We start from the raw sequence: 20730 nt of genomic DNA, 5'->3' as shown, positions 1-20730 counted from the left end.
AACAAATTTCCCTTAGTTTTTCTACAGTTATGTAACATAATTTTTAAAATATAATTAATGTTTTTTACAATATACAATTATATAAAGTTTTTACTTTCTGTAGTTGTTTCTTGTCCAGCACTAGAAGTTGTGGTGCCTACCACAGATCCACTTGTGGTTGTTTCTTGTCCAGCTCTAGAAGTTGTGGTGCCTACCACAGATCCACTTGTGGTTGTTTCTTGTCCAGCTCTAGAAGTTGTGGTGCCTACAACAGAACCACTTGTGGTTGTTTCTTGTCCAGCACTAGAAGTTGTGGTGCCTTCAACTGGCCCACTTGTGGTTGTTTCTTGTCCAGCACTAGAAGTTGTGGTGCCTTCCACAGACCCACTTGTGGTTGTTTCTTGTCCAGCTCTAGAAGTTGTGGTGCCTGCAACAGATCCACTTGTGGTTGTTCCTTGTCCAGCACTAGAAGTTGTGGTGCCTACAACAGAACCACTTGTGGTTGTTTCTTGTCCAGCACTAGAAGTTGTGGTGCCTACCACAGATCCACTTGTGGTTGTTTCTTGTCCAGCACTAGAAGTTGTGGTGCCTACAACAGACCCACTTGTGGTTGTTTCTTGTCCAGCACTAAAAGTTGTGGTGCCTACAACAGACCCACTTGTGGTTGTTTCTTGTCCAGCTCTAGAAGTTGTGGTCCCAACAACAGATCCACTTGTGGTTGTTTCTTGTCCAGCACTAGAAGTTGTGGTGCCTACAACTGACCCACTTGTGGTTGTTTCTTGTTCAGCACTAGAAGTTGTGGTGCCTACAACAGACTCATTTGTAGTTGTTTCTTGTCCAGCACTAGAAGTTGTGGTGCCTTCAACTGACCCACCTGTGGTTGTTTCTTGTCCAGCTCTAGAAGTTGTTGTGCCTACAACAGACCCACTTGTGGTTGTTTCTTGTCCAGCACTAGAAGTTGTGATGCCTACAACTGACCCACTTGTGGTTGTTCCTTGTCCAGCACTAGAAGTTGTGGTGCCTACCACAGATCCACTTGTGGTTGTTTCTTGTCCAGCTCTAGAAGTTGTGGTGCCTACAACTGACCCACTTGTGGTTGTTTCTTGTCCAGCACTAGAAGTTGTGGCGCCTACAACAGACCCACTTGTGGTTGTTTCTTGTCCAGCACTAGAAGTTGTGGTGCCTACAACTGACCCACTTGTGGTTGTTTTCTGTCTAGCAGCAGAAGTCGTTGTGCCTACAACTGATCCACTTGTGGTTGTTTCTTGTCCAGCACTAGAAGTTGTTGTGCCTACAACAGATCCAATTGTGGTTGTTTCTTGTCCAGCACTAGAAGTTGTGGTGCCTACAACTGACCCACTTGTGGTTGTTTCTTGTCCAGCACTAGAAGTCGTTGTGCCTACAACAGATCCACTTGTGGTTGTTTCTTGTCCAGCACTAGAAGTCGTTGTGCCTACAACAGATCCACTTGTGGTTGTTTCTTGTCCAGCACTAGAAGTTGTGGTGCCTACAACTGACCCACTTGTGGTTGTTTTCTGTCTAGCAGCAGAAGTCGTTGTGCCTACAACTGAACCACTTGTGGTTGTTTCTTGTCCAACACCAGAAGTTGTTGTGCCTACAACAGATCCACTTGTGGTTGTTTCTTGTCCAGCACTAGAAGTTGTTGTGCCTACAAATGATCCACTTGTGGTTGTTTCTTGTCCAGCACTAGAAGTTGTGGTGCCTACAACAGACGCACTTGTGGTTGTTTCTTGTCCAGCACTAGAAGTTGTGGAGCCTACAACTGAACCACTTGTGGTTGTTTCTTGTCCAGCACTAAAAGTTGTTGTGCCTACAACAGATCCACTTGTGGTTGTTTCTTGTCCTGCACTAGAAGTTGTTGTGCCTACAACAGATCCACTTGTGGTTGTTTCTTGTCTAGCACTAGAAGTTGTGGTGCCTACAACTGACCCACTTGTGGTTGTTTCTTGTCCAGCACTAGAAGTTGTGGTACCTACAACAGACCCACTTGTGGTTGTTTCTTGTCCATCACTAGAAGTTGTTGTGCCTACAACAGAACCACTTGTGGTTGTTTCTTGTCCAGCACTAGAAGTTGTTGTGCCTACAACTGATCCACTTGTGGTTGTTTCTTGTCCAGCACTAGAAGTTGTGGTGCCTACAACAGATCCACTTGTGGTTGTTTCTTGTCTAGCGCTAGAAGTTGTTGTGCCTACAACTGATCCACTTGTGGTTGTTTCTTGTCCAGCACTAGAAGTTGTGGTGCCTACAACTGAACCACTTGTGGTTGTTTCTCGTCCAGCACTAGAAGTTGTGGTGCCTACAACAGACCCACTTGTGGTTGTTTCTTGTCCAGCACTAGAAGTTGTGGTGCCTACAACAGACCCACTTGTGGTTGTTGTAAGCAAAACTGGTACAGTAGTTTCCTAAAAATTAGAATTTAAAATTTTTACCATCAAATCAATTAAAAATAAGGAAATTTACATTTTAAGTATTAGTTTAAGCTAAACATATCTTACCATGCATGATCTTTTAGTGGCACAAGTTATTTTATTGTTAAAGCAAATGCAATCTGTACATTCATTTACAGTCCATCTTTCATTTGGTTCCCTGACCATTCCTACAAATATATTTTTATTAGTCTTTTATAAATATATTTTTATTAGACTTTTTGTTTTGTGTGGGCTTTAACACTGCCATAGTTGCTATACTACAATAAACAAATACAAATAAATAAATTAATGATTAAGTAATTAATATCACCATCAATGTCACTGCATGTACAGTTAGTAGGTTCCACACAGGTTATTCCATTAAACAAACTGCTCTTCCCACATTCACAACAAGTTTGCCCATCCAGAGATGATTCAGGAGCCAAACATTGTTGGCCGAAGCTTTGACAAACTCTGGTCCTGCATTGTGAGCATACTGTCTCTATATTTGGTGGCACGCAGACTAAAAATATTAAATAAATTAAATAGATTTATATTTCAGTGAAGATTTGTCTAAAATTTTAAAGCAAGCTTTGATTAAACCTCATTATCTCAATGATATTGCACTTAAGAAAATTGAAATTATTACCTGGTGCATCGGTAGAAACTGTCGGTAGAATCGTGGTTGTAACCGCACCATTCATGGAAGTTGTTTTCACAATAACAGTTGTGATTGCTGATTTAGTTGTAGTCATTGAAACAGTGGTTGGTCTTGTTGTTGTAATCTCAGGACAGTCGTATTCATCCCGACCGTTTAGACAATCTTCCCTTCCATCGCACACCCAGCTAGTTGGAATGCAGTTAGTGTTGTTGCATTGAAACTCACCAGGACAAGATTTATCTGTTTTTAAAGTTAAGCTTTGTTATATAACAATTTATGCTGATTGCTGCTTCAACAAATGTAGTAGTACAAAAATTAAGACTAAAAAGCTTGAATTATGTAATACAATTGCATGCAATTTATAAATTAAAAACATACAAAAAGCAAAGCTTACCACAAACAGGACAGCATTGGCCTTCTTTTTGAACCAGATGATATCCGCTTTCACAGGATTCTTCCGCACATTGTTGCTTCACACAATCAACACTTCCTACTTCGTTCTTGCAAGTACAAGTCTCACAAGCATCAACTTCCCAGGAAGATCCAACTTGCATGCAACTAAAAAGGTTTAAGATGGCATAAGAAACTATTGCTTTGAGCTTAAGTTGGTTAACATACTTTCCAAAGGCTTCACACCCAACACATTGGACCGGTGTCGTAGGTTCTACTGTGCTTTCACTTGAAAGAGTTGTTTCAAAGCTTTCAGAAGTCGTAGTTCCAGGGTACAAAGTTGTAGTGGATGGTGCTGTAAAATATAATTACCAATTTAAAACTTAAGATTAATATATTTGTAGTCACAAAACAGTTTAAGATATAATTTTTTTCTCCAAAAAATTAGGCTTTTATTGGTTCAGGTATAAAACATTATACACTAATTTTAATTAAGCTAACATTTATAATTATTTTCGTACCATTCTTGCAATAGCAACAACCGCCATCTAACGGGTGAAACACCAACGTTTGAGTAACCAAACATGAAAGTGAGCAAAACTTGTTGCAGGAAACTGAACCAGAGCTACAACTACAAGTTGAACATTCTGATACGTTCCAAACACCACCACTTGGATATCTATATAATATTTTATGCCATTATTCATTAATTTTTTGGTAAGAATGTTGTTTAATTTCAATTTGATATAAATCTACCAAACAGTAAGTAGATGTTGTATCTTTATGACTAAAAACATCCACAAACCTTATTCCATTAACAATACAAGGACATTGTGGTTGTGAAATACATTTATCTCCGTTCTTAAAGGTTCCCTCAGGACAGTAACAACCAGGGTTACAAGTTTCCACACAAACTTCATCACCACAAGTTAAATTGCAACCGCAAGTCTTTGCTTCTAGTGGAGGCTCACAAACTAGTTTAAAAATATAAGTAACAGTGTTACAATGTGTTCTAAAATATTTTTTATGTTCAAAATTAAATAACTAGCTATTTGTGAAAAAGTAAAAATAAATTAGTTGTGTGAATATGTTGCTTAGTGATTGTTGGCATAGTTTAAATATAACCTTGATATTAAAGGCTTAGAATTATGAGTCAAAAGTTATATAAATTAGTGCATTTACCTTTACCACAGCATAAAATATGCGATATAAAACTCTTTCTAAATTAATAAGTACAGTACTTACCAATAGGTTTGGAAGAAGTTACAAGTTGAGCAATTGTCGTTTCAATCTAAAATAATAAACATTACAATAAAAAAAACATTTTTAACAATATAAAAACAACCAACTCACCAAGTTAGTTGTAATGTCGTTGTACTCTGTTGTCACTGTGGTAGCTTGGCCACTTGATGATGTAGTTGTGCCACTTGATGAGGTGGTTGTGCCACTTGATGGGGTGGTTGTGCCACTTGATGGGTTGGTTGTGCCTTGTGGCAAAGTAGTTTCTATGTATTAATTACATTAGGTTTTTAAAATTAATAATTTACATGAAATTCGTATAAAAGTTGCAAGTGTTTTTATTCTACTTATTACAAATGTTTTTGAGTTTAAACAAATACCGGGTCCGGAAGTTGAAGTTATAATCACAGTTGATTCCTTGATGCACTTACAACATGCAAACTCATCATAAATGAAAACTCCACCCGCATTACTGCACGTCTCGGCTGATAAGAAACATTGTTGTGTGCAGTTAATTCCTTGGTTTGTACACTTGCAAACATCGCAAGAATGAGTACCGTAATCAGGTATAGTATCTCCAAACTAAAAGTGTCAAAAAATTTTGAATTTAGTTTTATTTAAAAATCGATCTAAATACAGAAATAAATTTGATTTATTGGAGGTAAAAATTAAACAAAAACCATAATAATTTAAAACAGAAAGGTGGGTAAATATATATACATATATATATATAATGAAGCTTAGTGGACAACATTTATAAGTATATATATTCAATAAATAGATCTAGAAAATAATTAAAACTGCAGTTTGTGGTGAAAATATTAGTTGATAGCTGTGACCTAATTATAAAAAAAAAATCCGACCGTAGCGCAAGTTATCAACTAGTTATATTAGGCGATGGACTAGTTATATACTAATAAACCTAGCAGTAGTTTTTACATGTACCTTGTAAAACTTTCCATCAAAGTAGCAAGGACACTCAGAAAGTGGAATACATTCTCCATTATGTTCAACTGTTCCTTCTTGGCATTCGCAACCTGGGGTGCAGTCAGAACTTTGCGTGTCACAAACTGCTCCATTAGCAAGATCAGTGCAAGTCATATAACATGGACATGGGTGGAAAACCTTTTCACCAGTGCACACTGACAAAAATAAATTAGCATTTTAGAAAAAATACAATATTGTACAAGTTAACATAGAAACCAAACCCTGGATATTTTTGCCAGTAGCATTTAACATACCTGGAGGTGTTGTAACACTGCTTGTTGAAGTAAACACTTCTTTCACAGTTGTAGTCATCAGGGGAGAAGTTCCAATTGGCATGCTAGTTGTTGTCGGTGATGTTCCTGGAGTGCTGGATCCAACAGGTAAAGTGGTTTGTTCACAGTTGTCTGGGTACGATCCACATCTCCCATTTACTCGGTCAGCATCTTTGTCAGCGCATGAACATTCCTAGTAGTTGAACATGATTTAATTAAGATTTCATACACTGAAAAAAAACTTAAATTAGATTTACTTTGTTTAAAAAGTTATAGTTGATTAGTATTAATGTAAAAATTTTACTGGTTCATTATCAGTAACTGTTACCAACTTACATAAATACTGCAATTCCACTCAGGGTCACAATCACCAATGTCACCACAACCCAATGTACAGTTACACTTGTCAGGACACAAAGTTGGTGGGATTGTTATTGGGTTGGTGGTTGTTGTGGAGGGTTCATTCGTTACCGGAGCTGTCGAGTTTTCAACAAAGTCCCCTTTAAATAAAAAAACATAAAACACTTTAACATAAATCCAATTAAGCATTACACAAATTAACATAAATTAATAAGCAACCTGTAGTTTCTTCAGGAACAGCAACAGTTGTCCAATATGGCAGACATTGCCTCGACTCCACCAAGAATGCACATCTTCCTCTCACTTTAATTGTTCCTTGGTTACAGGAGCACTTGTAAGGACATCCAGTCATTATCGGACACTTAGATTCGTCGCCATCACACCCATACATACAATAACATGTAAGGTTGCAGGCTACAAAATATTCGCAGGTTATTTATCTACTGTTTAAATTTTTGTAAATACAGCCTCTTAAAGTTTAAATCAAATAGCTTAAACAACATACGGTCATTAGGTTCTTGTGTTGTTATTAGAGCAGTTGTTGTTATCATTTCAGTGGTTGTAGTTACTTCGTGGCATTGTGGACAGCATTCACCTTCCAGCTAATAACAAGTTATAATAAAATATTCGTTGAGTTAAAGCATTTTTTAATATCTTGTTTAACTATGTTTTTAATTTAGAATTTATATTTTAAAATTTATATTTAATAACGAGGCTGCCCACCTTAACAGGTTGAAAGCCTTGAGCACAATCCAACTGAGCACAGTCAGCAATACTGCAAATACTTTCACCGTTCAAACACATGCAAGTGCTGCAACTATCATCTGGGTTTGCCCAGTTATCATTCGCCTAAAACATAACAAAAAATCCTGTTGTATTTATAATAATTTTGTTTGCAACACAGCTAAATGTTTTAAATCCATTGTACTTTTTTTATTAATACCTCGTAAAATTCACCATCGTATAAACAAGGACAATTTCCCTTAGCCACGCAGATTATTCCATCAAATACAGTGTTGCTAGGACAACCACAGCCAGGAGTGCATGATGTGTTGTTGCATGAAGTTTGTAAGTGAGGACAATCCATGGAACATTCAGGTTTGCATTCATAATAAACAAATGGGTCAGAGCATACACTAAAACAAAACATTAAAATACATTTTAGAACAAAAGCATCACATCAACAAATTTAATATCTGGATTTACCTAAAAAGTATTTTAAATAATAATGTAATAAAACTTAGTGGCAATATACTTATTTTTTAGTTTGTCCAATTTTAGGCCTACAAAATATAAAACTGTAGCTTGTGGTGCATGGGTAAATTATTATGAGCAAATATTAGTTAAGAGTTGTGACTATATTACAAAAACAAAATCTTAACCAAAAATTGGCAAATGACTAGTAATTATAATATTAATAAAACCTCGTGGTGAGTTTGGTTATAGTGGTGGTCGTTATGGCAACAGTTTCCTCTGGTTGGCAAGAGCAACAACCATCCATATCAGATCGAATCATTACATAACCATCCCCACAATTGCTATCACATGATACCTAAGTAAAAATCAGTTTAGTTAACTTGTTAGCAACATAATATTCAAGATTTATAATTTTATTGATTACATTTTCATTGAAATAGTCATATTTTAAACTTATTGCAGAAAGTAGGAATGATTTAAAATAATTTTTGTTTGTTAAACACCTATAAATCTTATTAAATTAATTTCTGCTATTTAAATACAATTTGCAACCATTTTTTACCATTAAAAAAACATTTCAAATATTTAAACATAACAACTTACAGCACACACTGGAGCAGTAGTTTGTTCCGCAGAAGTTGAAGACTCACTAGATGTCGCCACAACTTCAACAGTGGTTTTGTTAGGAACCATGGTTGTCGTCATGGCACCAGAGACCTGTGATGTGGTTCCAGGAACCACTGAAGTGGTTGAAACAAACGATTTGATTGTGGTTTCAGATGACAGAGTCGTGCCTGGTGTTGTTGTGAGAGATGAAGTTGTGGGGAACATTCTCGTGGTTTGGGTTACAATCAATGGAGTTGTTTCATCTAAACAGAATTGAAATATAAAACACTTACAAAAATATATATTGAAATATAAAACACCTAAATTTAATTAACTATTTACCCTTTAATACAACTTTGGATATGAAATTAATTATATGAATAGCAGTTTAAAAATGGGTAAATATTCAGGCAATAAATTAAGCAAATTTAAATTAACTCAGGTCTACAAAAAAACCTTTTCACATATTATTAAATAAAGTTAAAAGTTGACCTGGTGAGTGGGTGGTTGTCTCAGATTGTTGGCTTGTAACTGGCTTCTCACTCGTTGAAACTGATGATTTTGAGGTTGTTACCTCCACCTCAGTGGTGGTTTTACCATCTTAACATAAACTTCTTGGTAAAAAATAATCAAAAAAATAAATTTTATAAACTAAGCATAAAATAAAAGCACTATAACCTAAACTCCCAATGATTTAGTTTTAAATTACTACAGATACTAATTACCTGGCTGCATGGTTGTAGTAATCAACTCAGTTTGTGAGGTAGTTGTTGAAGATGTCAGCTTAGTTGTTGGGTTCGATAAAGGAATAGTTGTAACAACTTCGGTTGTGTTAGTTTGCCTGATTGTGGTTGGTACTTCCATTGTTTGGTCAAGTGAAGTTGATGTAGAAGTAGTGGTCGTGGTTTCAACAACAAAAGGTTTAGTTGATGTCATCGTGTGCAACAAACATCCCTTGAAATCAACTCTAAGACTTGGTTTAACTTCATCAGGTTGAACAATGGGATAAATAGCAACAACCTTTGCAATTACTGGTTCAGTTAACTGATTTTCTTGAATTGAAAAATCATTTTTATTACCAGTGAACTCAAGTGGAAGATTATCAGTGTTAAGTATTGTAAGAAGTTCGTCATCTTCATTAGGTGAGTATTTAACGATATATGAACTCACAAACTCCCCATTACTGCCACCTTGTGTTAAGATTGATGTAAGTTGGACTTGGTCCTCAAATCTCACTTCTAAGGAAGGTTCCATGTCGAAACCAGAGGGCGACCAAGAGCCGAATCTTGATGTGTTTTCGTTGTTGTTGATCCTAGCTTTGTGTGGTTCGCTGCCTTGTTTAAAGGAAGAAGCTGAGATGGAGGAATCGGCGATGGCGTAACTCTGCATTCCCATTAGTTCATCACACAAACCTTTAACAAATATATATTTTACAAACATGTAGCTTTCTTCCAGTATTATATGTTAAAATTCTAAAAATTTTACGAATGAAAAACTTTTTAAAGAATTAGTGTTGTCAATATCCAAACATCACAACAAATTGTTTTAGTAACAATTAACCATACCTTGTGCCTGGGTTGTAATTTCAACTAAATGAGTGGTAACAACATGAGTTGTGTCAATATCACTGGTAACCGAACTTTGAGTGGTTTTCTCACTGACAGGAACACTTGTGGTGGAACCCACACTCTGTGTAGTAAACACTGGTTCGGCAGTTGTGCTACTTTCAACAGGGATAGTAACAGATGCAGTTGAAACTGAACCTGGCATGGTTGTTACGGTAACAACTGATGACTTAGCTGATGTTGAGCTAGGAGCTGACGTTGTTGTTCCGACTTTGGTGGTAGTTGGTAAAACTTGTTTAGTGGTTGTAGTTTGAACAGCGGTAGATGGTGTCTTAAACATTCGTTATTTGGTTAGTTTTGTACAAATCACAAATAAACAATAATTTTACAAAAAAACAATCAATTGAACACGTGAAAGTGTTTTAATTGGATTTGTCACAAAATAAAAGCGGCTTATGCGTTAAACAAATAAAAAAAAAACTAAACAAGGTATTTACAGTTTCAGAAGATTGTGATGATGTTAGGGACTGTGTTGTCTTGACAACCGACCCACTTGTTGTCGTGGTAACCTGTTTGGTGGTTGCCGTCGGTCCCACAAAGCAGCCAATCAGATCCAACCTCAGCGCAGGAACATTGCTGCTCCACGTTCTTGGAAAAACTCGAACTCCGTAAACGTTGGAGATTGGTTCGGGCAAACTTGAAACAACAACTCCGGCGTCATCCACATTACTTTCAAATGCCTACAAAAGATTTACAGTTAAACATTTTTACAGATTTTAAAAAAAATTAAGAATTTAAAATTTAGTTTTTTTTTTGTAGAAATACAAATTATAAAAATTAATTAATCATTTAAACAAATTAATTAAATATATTAAATACTTAAAATATTTTACCTTTGGCAATGTTGAATCCTCATCGAAAACAACTTTCCAGTCCCTCTGCATAGTTGGTGGATCTGTTGTAAACTGAACAACGAACGAAGTTGTCCACTTATCCTCGCCTACACTTCCTTGTGTAAGAAGTTCTACAACCGTGACTGGGGACTTAAACTCAACTGAGAGCCAAGCTAATGTGTCAGATTCTTGTGGACTCCAAAAAGAGAGAAGCTGAGACTTGGTGCCTGAAATAGCTGCATCAATATCTATTTTGGCATTAAGTGAAGCTTCTGAGTTGCTTGAAGCTGAGTAGGTTGATACTGGGATGGGAACGCCTAACATTGACAAAAAACAAGATGTTATAAACTATAAGTAAAAACTACACCACAATATAAATAAAGTAATATAAAATGTGTAACAGTTTCAATTTTGAATAGTTTAACTAATTTGTAAACACCAACTATTAATAATTTATTTTAAACCTTTGTTTTGGGTGAGAATAAACTTTTCGTCTTCACATTTCTCATCAGCAATCGTTGTTGCTGGTTGACTACTAGTGCCAGTAATAACCGTGGTTTCCTCAACCTTTGAAGATGTTGTCACCGTTGCTAGGGGGGTTGTTGAACCAATTGCAGAAGTCGATTTAGTTGTTGTAATTTCAGTTACTTTTGTAGTCTCACTTGTGTTGCTTATAGGCATGGTTGTTGTGACAACAAACTTTCTAGTGGTTTCCACGACCACTGGGGTTGTAGTTAGAACCTCATATGGGCAACCTATGATTGCCAACTTGAGACTGATAGATGGGTTAGTAGAACCTCTTGTTGGGTAAATTCTTAAAACCTTTAACGTTATTTGCTCATCAAGATTATTTTCCACGATGTTTGAATCGTCAATATTGGCTTTAAATATCTGAAAATATAACAAAATTACAACAGAATCACAAAAACAAAATCTACATCAATGTAGTTTATAAAAAAATTAGGTAAAAAAATTAATATAATATTAACCTTTTCTGTTCCTTCAGAAGTTACAACTGGTGTTGGTTCAACTTCTTCATCTGAAGAAAACTGGAGCCTAAACTCAGGAACAAATTCCCCGTTTCCACCTCCTTGTGTTACTATCCCTGTGATGGTCACAACCAGAGGGAAGTGGATCTCCAAATATGGTGTTTCATCACTGTCTAATGGGGACCAATAGTTTGTGTTGTCTGGGAGTAGTCGTGAGTTTTCAGATCCATGATCAGGTTTTGCTGAAGAATGAACAATGGCATCATCTGGAATCTCTCTGGTCTGCATTCCCATGTCCTCATCACATAGTCCTGTAATTATTAACATAAGAACCAAGTTATAAAAAAATATATAACAATGCCCAATAAACTTTATATCACGTTATAATTCCAAATTTTGCATAAAATTAATGTAATTATTTTAGCCATTTTACAGTTGTACTTCAGTTATTATTACCGCAATTTTTCATTTTGTAAACAAGAGTTTAAAAATTAATAACCACCTGATTCTGTCATCTCTAAAGTAGTTGCAATAGAAGTTGAAGTCATCACAACAGCAGGAGTTGTCGTAGTTTGAACAACTTCAACCGTGGTTGAACTATTGGCAGTTGAAGATACCACAACACCAGTCGTGGCATGTTCACCAATTGTCGTCAACTCCTCACTTGATGTGGGCCTGAAAGTTGATCCTTTTATTATAGCACTGGTAGTGGTAGCAACAGGTCCTGCTGTTGTCTTGGTAACAGGATTGGTTGTAGTTTCACCTGATTGGCCGTTTGTGGTGACAATTACAGAAGTCGTTGGTTCAACAATCTTCTGGGTTGTAACCGAGATAGGAGAAGTTGAATCGGTCACAATTTGTCTTAAAGTTGTTGCTACAACTTCTTTACTTGTCTCCACCAACATAGTAGTAGCTTCACCACTTGGAGTGGTTTCAATGTTACTCTGTGAAGTTGGTGTTTCTGTGGTTTTTAGGGTAGTCTCCTCAATTTTAATTGGCAACGTAGTCTCACTAGATGGTAACTTTGTTGTTTTTGTTACAACCACCGTTGTTTCTTTCGATGTTGATGTTGGGGCCTCAGTTGAGAGATTATCAGATGGTGAAGTTGTTTTGACAATTGTTTCTGTCGTTGTTTCTATGACAACAGGTGTTGTGGTCAATTCATAGCAACCAATGATTTCAATTTGCAGACTGACAGGATTGTTGACAACACGTTTGGGATAGATTCTTAATACTTCAACATTTTCAACTCCAATTAAATTGGTTTTCACATGCGTGGCATCTCTATTGCCGGTAAATTCTTTTGGTGTTTGCTCATAAACAACCCCAGTAGCAGTTTCAACTAGAATTGTATCCTCAATAAAAACAAAATCATCTGAATCGACTAATTTAACTTCAACAAAAAAGTGGTCAACAAATTCATCATTTCCACCACGAGTATGAAGTTCTGACACAAACACTGGTGACAAAAATTCAACTTCAAGATATGGCTCCTCATCGCTATCTAGTGGCGACCAAGATGCATCGGAATCCTCCAAAATTTTGGCATAGGAAGGATCACTTTCTGGTTTGTGGGAGCTTGCAGTTAACCCATCCTGGGGGATAATTTTGTTGTTTGTCAAATCCATTTCTTCACTGCACATACCTAAAAGTAAAAAAACATTGGAAATAAAATAAAAACCTTAACATCAAAGTGTAAGCTAGGTCTAGTTAATCAACAGCTCTACAAAATTTGTTAGGTCTATGTTAGGTCTAGTTAATCAACAGCTCTACAGAACTTTTCTATATTTAAACTTACGTTGAGTAGTTGCTTCGGTTGTAACACTTTTACTTGTAGTCGTGGTAACAAAAGCATTTGTTGTTTCTTCTTCAGTTGCTGGTCGGGTTGTTGCAACTGTTGACTCAGTTGATTCCATTGTAGTTGATTGATATACGGGTGAAGTAGAAGCAGCTTCAGTTGAAGATAAAGGTTCAGTTGAAGGCTGGGTTGTTGATTTAAAAGGCGGTGGGGTTGGGGGAGGTGGTGTGATTATATCAGTGCTTGCCCCTTCTGAGGTAGTCTCTAGTGGATTGATTGAAGTTGTGACAACACTTGAAACAGTGGTAGAAGGCAACTTGGTTATTTCTGTAGCTCCACTAGGTGATGTAGTTGATCCCATACCTTGAGTAGTTATTTCTGTGCTTTTTTCCTTTATGGTTGTAGTCATTACAATAACAAAACAACCTCTTAATTCAATTCTTAGCGCTGGCAACCCAACCGAAGATTTTGGGAATATTTTAATTGACTTCACATGAGTGATTGGTTCAGGTAAAGTAACTTGCACAACCGACCTCGAATCAGAATTACCAACAAACTCTTTTGGGAAAGAGTCATCCTTGTCAGTTATTGGAACCCATTCAACTTTTTCATCCTGTAAATAACTAACAGTAAAAGATGTTACAAAATCATCGCCAGCCCCTTGTAGCATAATGGAAGTAACAACTACTGCTTGATCATAAGTAACGGAGATCCAAGGTTCGTTGTCATCTAACGCAGGAATCCAGGCGTCAGGTACATTTTCCTCATCAACAAACTTCAACCTTGCTTTAAATACTTCTTCAACATTACTTGAGGCTGACAATGTAGGATTAAGAATTGTGTTTGAGGAACCAAATTCCAAGCCCATGGCTTCATCACATAAGAGAGGTGCATTGGTTGTAGATTCAGGTGGAATAGTTTCAACAATAAAACCTGCAGTGGTTGTGCTGTTAAAGACCTTACTTGTGCTTGATTCAACTGCGGTGGTCACCGTTGTGGTAACAACACCACCCTCAGTTGTTTCAATTGGTGTCACAACTCTTGTTGTAATTGTTTTGACTGTACTAGGCTCCATGGTTGTTTGCGAACCAGTTGTGCTCTCAATTGGTTGTTTAGTGGTTACTATTTTTTGAGTGGTGGTTTCAACCATTGCAGTGGTGGTTTGACCTTTAAGACAACCTCGGAACTCAACCTGAAGACTAATCGGCGTTTCTGGGGTTTTTAGAGGATAAATCCTCACAACTTGAACCAATATTGACCCATCTAGTGGATGCTTAACAGCTGTGACGTCATCGTTATTTCCTTCAAATATTTGTGGTAGGTTGAAATCATCAAGCAAATCTTTAACCTTAATATCAACACTAGGTGAAGTTTTAAGGGTAAATTGGGGCACAAATTCCCCATTTTCACCCCCTTTGGTGATGATTGAAGTTATTTTAACTGGTTCATCAAATACCACTTCAAGGAATGGTTGTGGGTCGCTATCAGATGGTGACCATGAGTCTGGTGTTTCATCAAGAACCACTTTATTTGGTTCGCTTCCTGGTTTGTAAGAAGAAGCAAAAACTCCTTTGTTTGAGTCTGCAGATTCTTCAAATGGCATCGGCTCATCACAAACTTCTAAAAAAGTGACAAAGTTTTAGCAAATAGCTGTACAACAATTATAGCTTTAGGTAGTGTCTAACACAATATTATGTTTCCTTAATGTGATTACGAATGCTGCTGTTCAGGAGGTTAATTGTGCTTTTAACAACCTCAAGTTCAATGTTTTACCAATGATACTTTGTAGTTGTATAAAGTAATAGGAACCCTAAAGTACTGGGTTCCATTTTTATTGGCATGTTAAAAACTTGGGTAAGACCACTGGTTCTAAGTTATATTAATACTAATAACATGTCATAACATTATTAAGCACGATTGGAGGTCCTAAGTTAGATTTCAACCAATATTACAATGTCACTTCGTTTAGTAAAGTGCTAATGGAAAATAGTTTTACAGAGCAGAACGCTAAATAAATTGGACATTAAAATTAAATGCAAGTTCGAAAGTTGGCTTTGTAACAATAAGATTAAAATAAATTAACTTACAAACCAAACAAGACCTACCAGCGGTTGTCGTAGAAACAGATTTAGTTGTAGTTGTAATAACTTGAGATTGAGTTGTTGTAGGGAGACCTTCTGTAAACATTTTACAAATTAGTTTTGTTCATTAATTATTTAAACATTTAAAAACATGGTAAGAGCAAAAATCTAAAAACATTGAAAAATAATTTAAGTCTTTAAATTAAAACAAAAGTTAAACAATTTAAAGTAAAAACTTACCAGTGGTGGTTTCAACCATTGCAGTGGTGGTTTGACCTTCAAGACAACCTCGGAACTCAACCTGAAGACTAATCGGCGTTTCTGAGGTTCTTAGAGGATAAATCCTCACAACTTGAACCAATATTGCCCCATCTAGTGGATGTTTAACAGCAGTGACGTCATCATTATTTCCTTCAAATATTTGTGGTAGGTTGGAATCATCGAGCAAATCTTTAACCTTAATATCAACACTACGTGAAGTTTTAAGGGTAAATTGGGGCACGAATTCCCCATTTTCACCCCCTTTGGTGATGATTGAAGTTATTTTAACTGGTTCATCAAACACCACTTCAAGGAATGGTTGTGGGTCGCTATCAGATGGTGACCATGAGTCTGATGTTTCATCAAGAACCACTTTATTTGGTTCGCTTCCTGGTTTGTAAGAAGAAGCAAAAACTCCTTTGTTTGAGTCTGCAGATTCTTCAAATGGCATCGGCTCATCACAAACTTCTAAAAAAATATAAGTTAATCTGTGTTAATATTAAATAAAATTTGCAAAGGACTAAAAGTTTTGTCTTAATAAGGCGAGTGTTTTGTTACATTAAATTTTACTAAAAACTTACTGGTAATTATAGTAGTACTCTCCGGCAAAGTTGTGGTGCCAACAATCTCTGTTGAAGCAATCACTTCTGTCGAGGTCACCACTGGAGGGGCAGAGGTCACGGTTTTCTTAGTAGTAGTGGTTGTGCCAGCTTGTCCTTTCGTTGTTGTGCCAACTGGTCCTCCCTTAGTGGTTGTGTCAACTGGCCCTCTAGTAGTGGTTGTGTCAACTGGTCCTCCGGTAGTGGTTGTGCCAACTGGTCCTCCGGTAGTGGTTGTGCCAACTGGTCCTCCGGTAGTGGTTGTGCCAACTGGTCCTCCGGTAGTGGTTGTGCCAACTGGTCCTCCGGTAGTGGTTGTGCCAACTAGTCCTCCCTTAGTAGTTGTGCCAACTGGTCCCCCCTTAGTGGTTGTGCCAACTGGTCCACCCATAGTGGTTGTGCCAACTGGTCCTTCAGTAGTGGTTGTGCCAATTGGTCCCCCCATGGTGGTTGTGCCAACTGGTCCCTTGGTAGTGGTTGTGCCAACTGGTCCTCCGGTAGTGGTTGTGCCAACTGGTCCTACAGTAACCACTACTTCAGTGGTGGTGGGAAGAACCTGTTTGGTTGTCTTAACTTCCACCATTGGAGTTGATTCATTGCTGGTTGTTGTCATTATCTAATAAAATAAACTTTAGTTAAAGTTTAGCACGAAACTTATGATGTTTAAGTTAAAGCACTTGAAGGATATTTTAAATTTACTTTAGTATATAATTAAATTAAAACCAATAAAGTTTAAAACAATATGAACAATCATTCTGTAACCAATTAAAACACAAAGATTTTACCACGGGGATAGTTGATGTTTTAACAATCTCGGTTGTAACCACGACTTCCTTGGTTGTAGTCTCCACTTCTTTATAACATCCACGAAGTCCTACTCTGGTTTGGATGCTGCTGTGCCAAGCCATCGCCACAATTCGAACCGCTCTTGTTTCAAGTGGAAACAGAAGAAAGGTCTAAGATCATAAAAACTTTTTAATATACTATATTAAAATTTTAAATTGTAATTTTGCAATTCAATACAGGTTAAACCATGCCCCAAATAAACATGGATTTATAGTATAAACTGTAGTTAACATAAGCTTTGGTTTTAAAATACTAAAACAAAACATAAAAAATAATATTAAAAAATAACTTCTTATAAAGTTTTAATATAAATTCTTCACCTCCTTAACAGAACTAGCATCGTTGTTTCCTGAAAATACAAGAGGATTTCCTTCTGTAGTTAACCCAGTTAGATCAACTTTGAACCATTCCACCTCATCTTTGCTACTTAACACAATAAACTTGGTGATCCAGCCATCCACTCCACCTTGTGTTAGAATGGTGGTTACAATGACATCTTGATCGAAAGTGACCTTTTAAAATATAAAACCGTTAAAAGAGTCTTCAAATACAAAGTTTGCGATTAACAAAGTAACAGTATTACTAGTTGATAGCCCATCTTACAGTTAATTGCCGTAAAATGGTCACAACTCTTAACCAATATATGCCTGCAACAACTTATCCATGCACCACAAACTGCAATTTTTAAAAATTTTGTAACCCCTAAATTGGACATGCATATTAAGCTTAACTATAAATAGATTCTACAGAATGGCACACTTACTTGTAAATATTGATCAGCGAGGTCCATAGCAGGGCTCCAGAACTTTTCTTCATTCAGATTTGAATCCAACTTTCCATCATCGGGAGTTAAACCTTGTTTGGTTGACGAGGCTGTCAGGGTTGGGTTACCGATATTGTTGGTTGAACCCATCTCCAATCCCATTTCAATAAAACACACATCAGGAGTTGTGACCGAAGTGCTGCTAGTTTCGACAGCTGTGGGAATAAATCATGATTTATAATTCAAAAATTGCCTGCATTTAAGTAAATTAAAGTCTTCCACAGTTCATGGTAGAGCATAAACATTTATAAAAAATTTACTTTGAGTTGTTGTAACTTCTTTAGTTATTGGAATTGTTGTTTCAGAGGTCGGGATTGGAGTTGAAGTAACAACCTCTGTTGTTGTGGTAACAATCTCAGCTGTGGTTTGTCCACTTTCCATGGTTGTAACTTCTATAACATAAAGTGTAATATTAAACATCATTCTATGGTAGTTACTTGTACCAAACAACCTCAACTATATAGTAAATATAAAAACCCTACTAAATAAAACATTATTGCGTTTAAACTAAACCAAGTAAAATTTAATCAACAAACCTTCAGTTGAAGTAGGCTCAGTGGTTTGAACTTTAGTTTCAACGGTGGTTTCCGTCCAATAAGGCACCGACATGGTCGTTGTTAGCGCTTTACCACAACCAAACAACTCAACTCTGAGGCTAATCTTCGTGGCTGAGTCTAGTATTGGAAGAACTCGAATTTGTTTCACAAAAATCGGAGCAGGAAAGTTGTTGCGAATAATACCTTGGTCATCTTGATTGCCTGGTATAATAAAATATGTAAGTAGATAGCAACATTTAATTTAATTAAACCAAAAATTAATTCAAAGTATTACCTTGGAACAAAATGGGTTGTTTAATGATCATCCCTGATTCATCTTGCAATGTTTCCGTCAACATCTTAACACCTTCACTGTCAGCATATTCGATCATAAACTCCCTTACAAAACCTCCATCACTGCCTCCTTGTGTTGAGATCCCAGTCACCTCCGTATATTCGAGGAATGAAACCTCAAAGTAAGGTTTAGAGTCGTCACTTCTTGGCGACCAGGACTTAATATTTTCAGGTGTTTCAGATGAATCAAGTCGACCGAATCGTGGTTCCCTGTTTAATGCGTGTGATGATGCCCATATTTCTCCATCTCCAATATCACCTGATTCCATCCCAAGTGCACTGTAGCAGACCTCTGTGATCATTTAAAAATAAATATCTATTCTGTTTGCAAAAACAAAAAAAACTAACCAAAGATACAGTAATCTCTTGTATTACAGAAAATAAAAATTAACCTTACCCTTAGTAGTAACTTCAGAATTCTGGGTAGTTGAAACAGTGGTTGTAACAACAGAAGTAGTTGTTTCAGTTACACTTTCTGCTGTGGTGGTTGTACCCTCTGCTGCTGTTGTAGATACAGGGCTGAACGTTGTGGTTGCTTCTTGTTTGCCAGTTGTTGTGGTTGTGACCATTCCAGCTATTTCACAACTGCAGCATCTGTAGTAAATATATATGTGAGTTTCCAACACCATATACAATGTTGTATAACATTTTAACAGAGTTGTTTCTTAGGCTATTAATAATTTAACAAAAAAATTAAACGTCGGAATTTTGAAAAATGTCCAATTTAACCTGTTACAGTTAGTAAAACAACTCATACAAATAACAACTTTTTAACTATAAAACAATGATTTACAAACCTGTTGTCCTGATAAACTTGTAGATAAAAGCCCTCACTACATCTGATACCACATGACTTTGTGCAAGTTACTTCCCCATTTTCACATCTGCAACTCTCACATTCACTCTCTTGCCAAGTTTCACTGTTCTAAAATAAATTTAACAAGTTAGCATTTTTACTAAAAATCCTAGTAAGTTAGCCATTATTTTGTTAAGTTTCCCCAATAAAAGTCAATTTAAATTTATTTTAATCATTTTTATAATTAAATATAAAACATATTTTAGTATAACTACTCAATATTTATTAAGTTTTACCTGCTTAATGATTCCATTATAAATACAGTTGCACCCAACCTCATCAGATCCATCGTTACATTGTTGAACTCCATCACATAAAGTGTTGTTGTTGACACACTTTGTGCATTCATCACAGGCAATGTAGCCCTCAGCGCAAGCACAAGATATTCCTGTGGTCGTCATAGGGGAGGTTGCCTAAAAGTTTTGATAATATTTTTAAAGGTACCTTAACTATTTATGTTCCGAACAAGATTTTAATTTAGTTTAAAGTATCAAAATGGCTTACCACATTAGCACTTGTAGTAGTAAAAGTAGATTCTTGTAATGTTGAGGTTGTTACTTCAACTGAAGATTGGGTAAATGGAACAGTTGTTGTTGAAGAAACTAAATAATATATTGTTATATTTAGGATATTTACAAATAATGTTTATGATCAAACATCAACTTAACTTACTTGGCAAACAATCACAACAGCCTTCCTCATCTGTGACCATTTTCATTTCCAATCCACATGAATCTGCTGTGCAGTATGCAGCACATTTAAGCTGGCCCGATATACATTCGCATCTTGTACATTTGCCTTGTTGGGTGCTTGTTCCAGCCTCGATTTCAACCCCTAAAATAGTTGGCAAAAATGACCAAAATTTTCCTGGTAAGTTTTACAAGCATACATAGATGTAGTTTAAATCCTACCATTGTCGTCAACACAGGGGCATTGTTCAGGTTCAATGCACTTGTTTGTGACATCATCACGCACCATTCCTTCCAAACACGAACAACATTTATTTTGT

At 36.5% G+C, this 20730-nt stretch overlaps 1 protein-coding gene across 1 annotated transcript in view; it reads right to left on the bottom strand.

Moving 5' to 3' along the window:
* LOC145753612 (uncharacterized) overlaps positions 1-20730 on the bottom strand; it is a 45030-nt gene that overhangs the window by 12308 nt on the left and 11992 nt on the right. The window contains exons 32-76 of the mRNA XM_082570014.1: positions 20633-20725; positions 20394-20555; positions 20226-20323; positions 19958-20134; positions 19663-19790; positions 19263-19459; positions 18807-19157; positions 18512-18733; positions 18236-18367; positions 17916-18130; positions 17473-17664; positions 17092-17262; positions 16289-16922; positions 15687-16175; positions 15471-15542; positions 13366-14985; positions 12935-13212; positions 12070-12880; positions 11568-11878; positions 11043-11469; positions 10579-10895; positions 10183-10425; positions 9686-10016; positions 8846-9532; positions 8613-8720; positions 8118-8383; positions 7742-7869; positions 7261-7453; positions 7041-7166; positions 6823-6919; positions 6537-6731; positions 6294-6433; positions 5940-6150; positions 5644-5840; positions 5079-5280; positions 4813-4964; positions 4705-4750; positions 4265-4433; positions 3981-4138; positions 3688-3814; positions 3464-3627; positions 3058-3309; positions 2740-2931; positions 2496-2596; positions 95-2402 (exon numbers count right to left, since the gene is read on the bottom strand). Coding sequence (XP_082426140.1) covers positions 95-2402; positions 2496-2596; positions 2740-2931; positions 3058-3309; positions 3464-3627; positions 3688-3814; positions 3981-4138; positions 4265-4433; positions 4705-4750; positions 4813-4964; positions 5079-5280; positions 5644-5840; positions 5940-6150; positions 6294-6433; positions 6537-6731; positions 6823-6919; positions 7041-7166; positions 7261-7453; positions 7742-7869; positions 8118-8383; positions 8613-8720; positions 8846-9532; positions 9686-10016; positions 10183-10425; positions 10579-10895; positions 11043-11469; positions 11568-11878; positions 12070-12880; positions 12935-13212; positions 13366-14985; positions 15471-15542; positions 15687-16175; positions 16289-16922; positions 17092-17262; positions 17473-17664; positions 17916-18130; positions 18236-18367; positions 18512-18733; positions 18807-19157; positions 19263-19459; positions 19663-19790; positions 19958-20134; positions 20226-20323; positions 20394-20555; positions 20633-20725 — 13890 coding nt within the window. The remainder of the gene's footprint in view (positions 1-94; positions 2403-2495; positions 2597-2739; positions 2932-3057; positions 3310-3463; positions 3628-3687; positions 3815-3980; positions 4139-4264; positions 4434-4704; positions 4751-4812; positions 4965-5078; positions 5281-5643; positions 5841-5939; positions 6151-6293; positions 6434-6536; positions 6732-6822; positions 6920-7040; positions 7167-7260; positions 7454-7741; positions 7870-8117; positions 8384-8612; positions 8721-8845; positions 9533-9685; positions 10017-10182; positions 10426-10578; positions 10896-11042; positions 11470-11567; positions 11879-12069; positions 12881-12934; positions 13213-13365; positions 14986-15470; positions 15543-15686; positions 16176-16288; positions 16923-17091; positions 17263-17472; positions 17665-17915; positions 18131-18235; positions 18368-18511; positions 18734-18806; positions 19158-19262; positions 19460-19662; positions 19791-19957; positions 20135-20225; positions 20324-20393; positions 20556-20632; positions 20726-20730) is intronic.

Source organism: Corella eumyota, chromosome 5, assembly GCF_963082875.1.
Source record: "Corella eumyota chromosome 5, kaCorEumy4.1, whole genome shotgun sequence".
Classification (NCBI taxonomy): Eukaryota; Metazoa; Chordata; class Ascidiacea; order Phlebobranchia; family Corellidae; genus Corella; species Corella eumyota.
The sequence above is the reverse complement of the archived record's forward strand: the minus strand, read 5'-3'. Positions and strand labels throughout refer to the sequence as shown.